This window comes from Ananas comosus, linkage group 10 (assembly GCF_001540865.1).
Source record: "Ananas comosus cultivar F153 linkage group 10, ASM154086v1, whole genome shotgun sequence".
In the NCBI taxonomy this organism is placed as follows: Eukaryota; Viridiplantae; Streptophyta; class Magnoliopsida; order Poales; family Bromeliaceae; genus Ananas; species Ananas comosus.
Window position 1 is genome coordinate 5,462,940 of NC_033630.1, and position 1,660 is coordinate 5,464,599.

General features: G+C 40.2%; 1 protein-coding gene across 1 annotated transcript in view; it reads right to left on the reverse strand.

Annotated features, from left to right (window-relative positions):
• Nucleotides 1-1,019, reverse strand: part of LOC109716175 — a 2,086-nt gene extending 1,067 nt beyond the window's left edge. Inside the window, exons 1-2 of the mRNA XM_020241499.1 lie at nt 951-1,019; nt 369-877 (exon numbers count right to left, since the gene is read on the reverse strand). Of these exons, the coding sequence (XP_020097088.1) occupies nt 369-877; nt 951-998 (557 nt within the window). The 5' untranslated portion in view covers nt 999-1,019. The remainder of the gene's footprint in view (nt 1-368; nt 878-950) is intronic.

Below are 1,660 nucleotides of genomic sequence, written 5' to 3' on the forward strand. Positions count from 1 at the left end.
CGGCTTCAAAATAGTACTTCAAATTTAATGGTTGCCAATAACAGTAACTGTTTGTTGAAAAAGCACAAACGAGCAGAGTTGATATTATTAATACGGCTGAATAAAAAGTTCAGCTACTATATGCTAGATAGTAGGTAACTAGTAGTATTTACCCTGCACTTTTTACCATTATTTATAATAATAGTATTACCATATAATAGCGAATTCTAGACATTCAAAAGCTAAAATGTAGCCTGCAATAATAATTCAATTCAAACAAAGGCAGGTATTATTATTCTCCCTCCCTTCCCGCCGGTACGGTAGTAGCAAGAACCGGGTCATGCTCCAAGAACTCCTCCACCGTCTCCGGGAACCCGATCCCGCCGCACCCGTCGGCGGAGCACGACGCCTTCGCCAGCAGCAGATGCGCCAGCCTGGCCGGCTCCCTCCGCCCCGCGCCCCTCCATCCTCGGTAGAAATGCTCAACCCACCCCTCCAACCTCTGCCTCTCCTTCTCGCACTTGGGCCCCCTCACCCCGCCCACCTTCGCGTAAAATTCGCACTCTCCGCAGCTCTCCGCCGCCTCTCCCGCTCCCTCTACGTCCACCTCTACGTCCAGTAGATTCATCAGATGCTCGATCTCGTCGTCGTCGTCTTCGTCGCCAGTGTCGCATTCTTGTTCTTTCTGATCCGCATGATCTTCTCCTCCCTTCTCCTCGGAGCAGGAGGAGGAGGAGAGGAAGTCGCGAGCGGGCCCGCTGCCGCTATCGCTGTCGCGGAGATTGGATTGAGGGTAGGCGAGGAAGATCGGGGAGCCGGACGGATCGATTGAAGAAGAGGCTTCTGGTTTGGGGGTTTTGTTTGGAGGTGAATCCTCCGAAGCTAATCTTTCTTCAACCTGCGAGAGGGAAAGGAGATGAGCGCAAAACTGAAGGGGAGGATGGACGGGAAGCGTTGGGGTTTTGCTTCACCTGTTTCAGAGAGGAGAAGAAGCGGGCGTGGGAGGAGAAGGGCAGCATTGCGATGGGGCCGATGGATTGCAAATCTAACTAGCTATAGTGCAAGGACTAGCGCTCCAATTAAAATATATAATTATTAAAATTTTAATAAATAAAATATATTTTATAAAATAGTTGTATATATATATTATAAAAATAATTTTTAATTAATTTTGTCTTAATTTTTAATATTTATAAAGTTGAATTATTTTAATAATTTATTTAAAACTTTAGTAAAATTTTATAGTTTTGATGTTCATTCTATAAGTACATTTTTTAATTAAAAAGTTAAAGTTGAAGATCTTATTTCAAATTAAAGAATATGTGAGATCTTTTTACCTTATTAAAATTAATTAAAAGGGGAGAAACTATTGCATGCATCTTGTGCATATTATTATTCCATACGCTCCAATTTATATTAGATGGCTAGTGGCCCAATATTAAAAATTAATTAAATATACTTTATTTATAAAGTCTAATAATTTAAATTATATTTGATATATTAACTTTAAAATTTCTATTAAAGAATGTTGAGCAGATGGCATATGTATGTAAATACATCTGAGTACTTAGAATGCTTAATACAGTACAAATATAATTTCAAGAAAAAAACTTAAAATACCACCCTTTTGATTTCGCATTTTCTCACTTTAGTGCCCTGTGGTTCAAAATGTATCACTTTC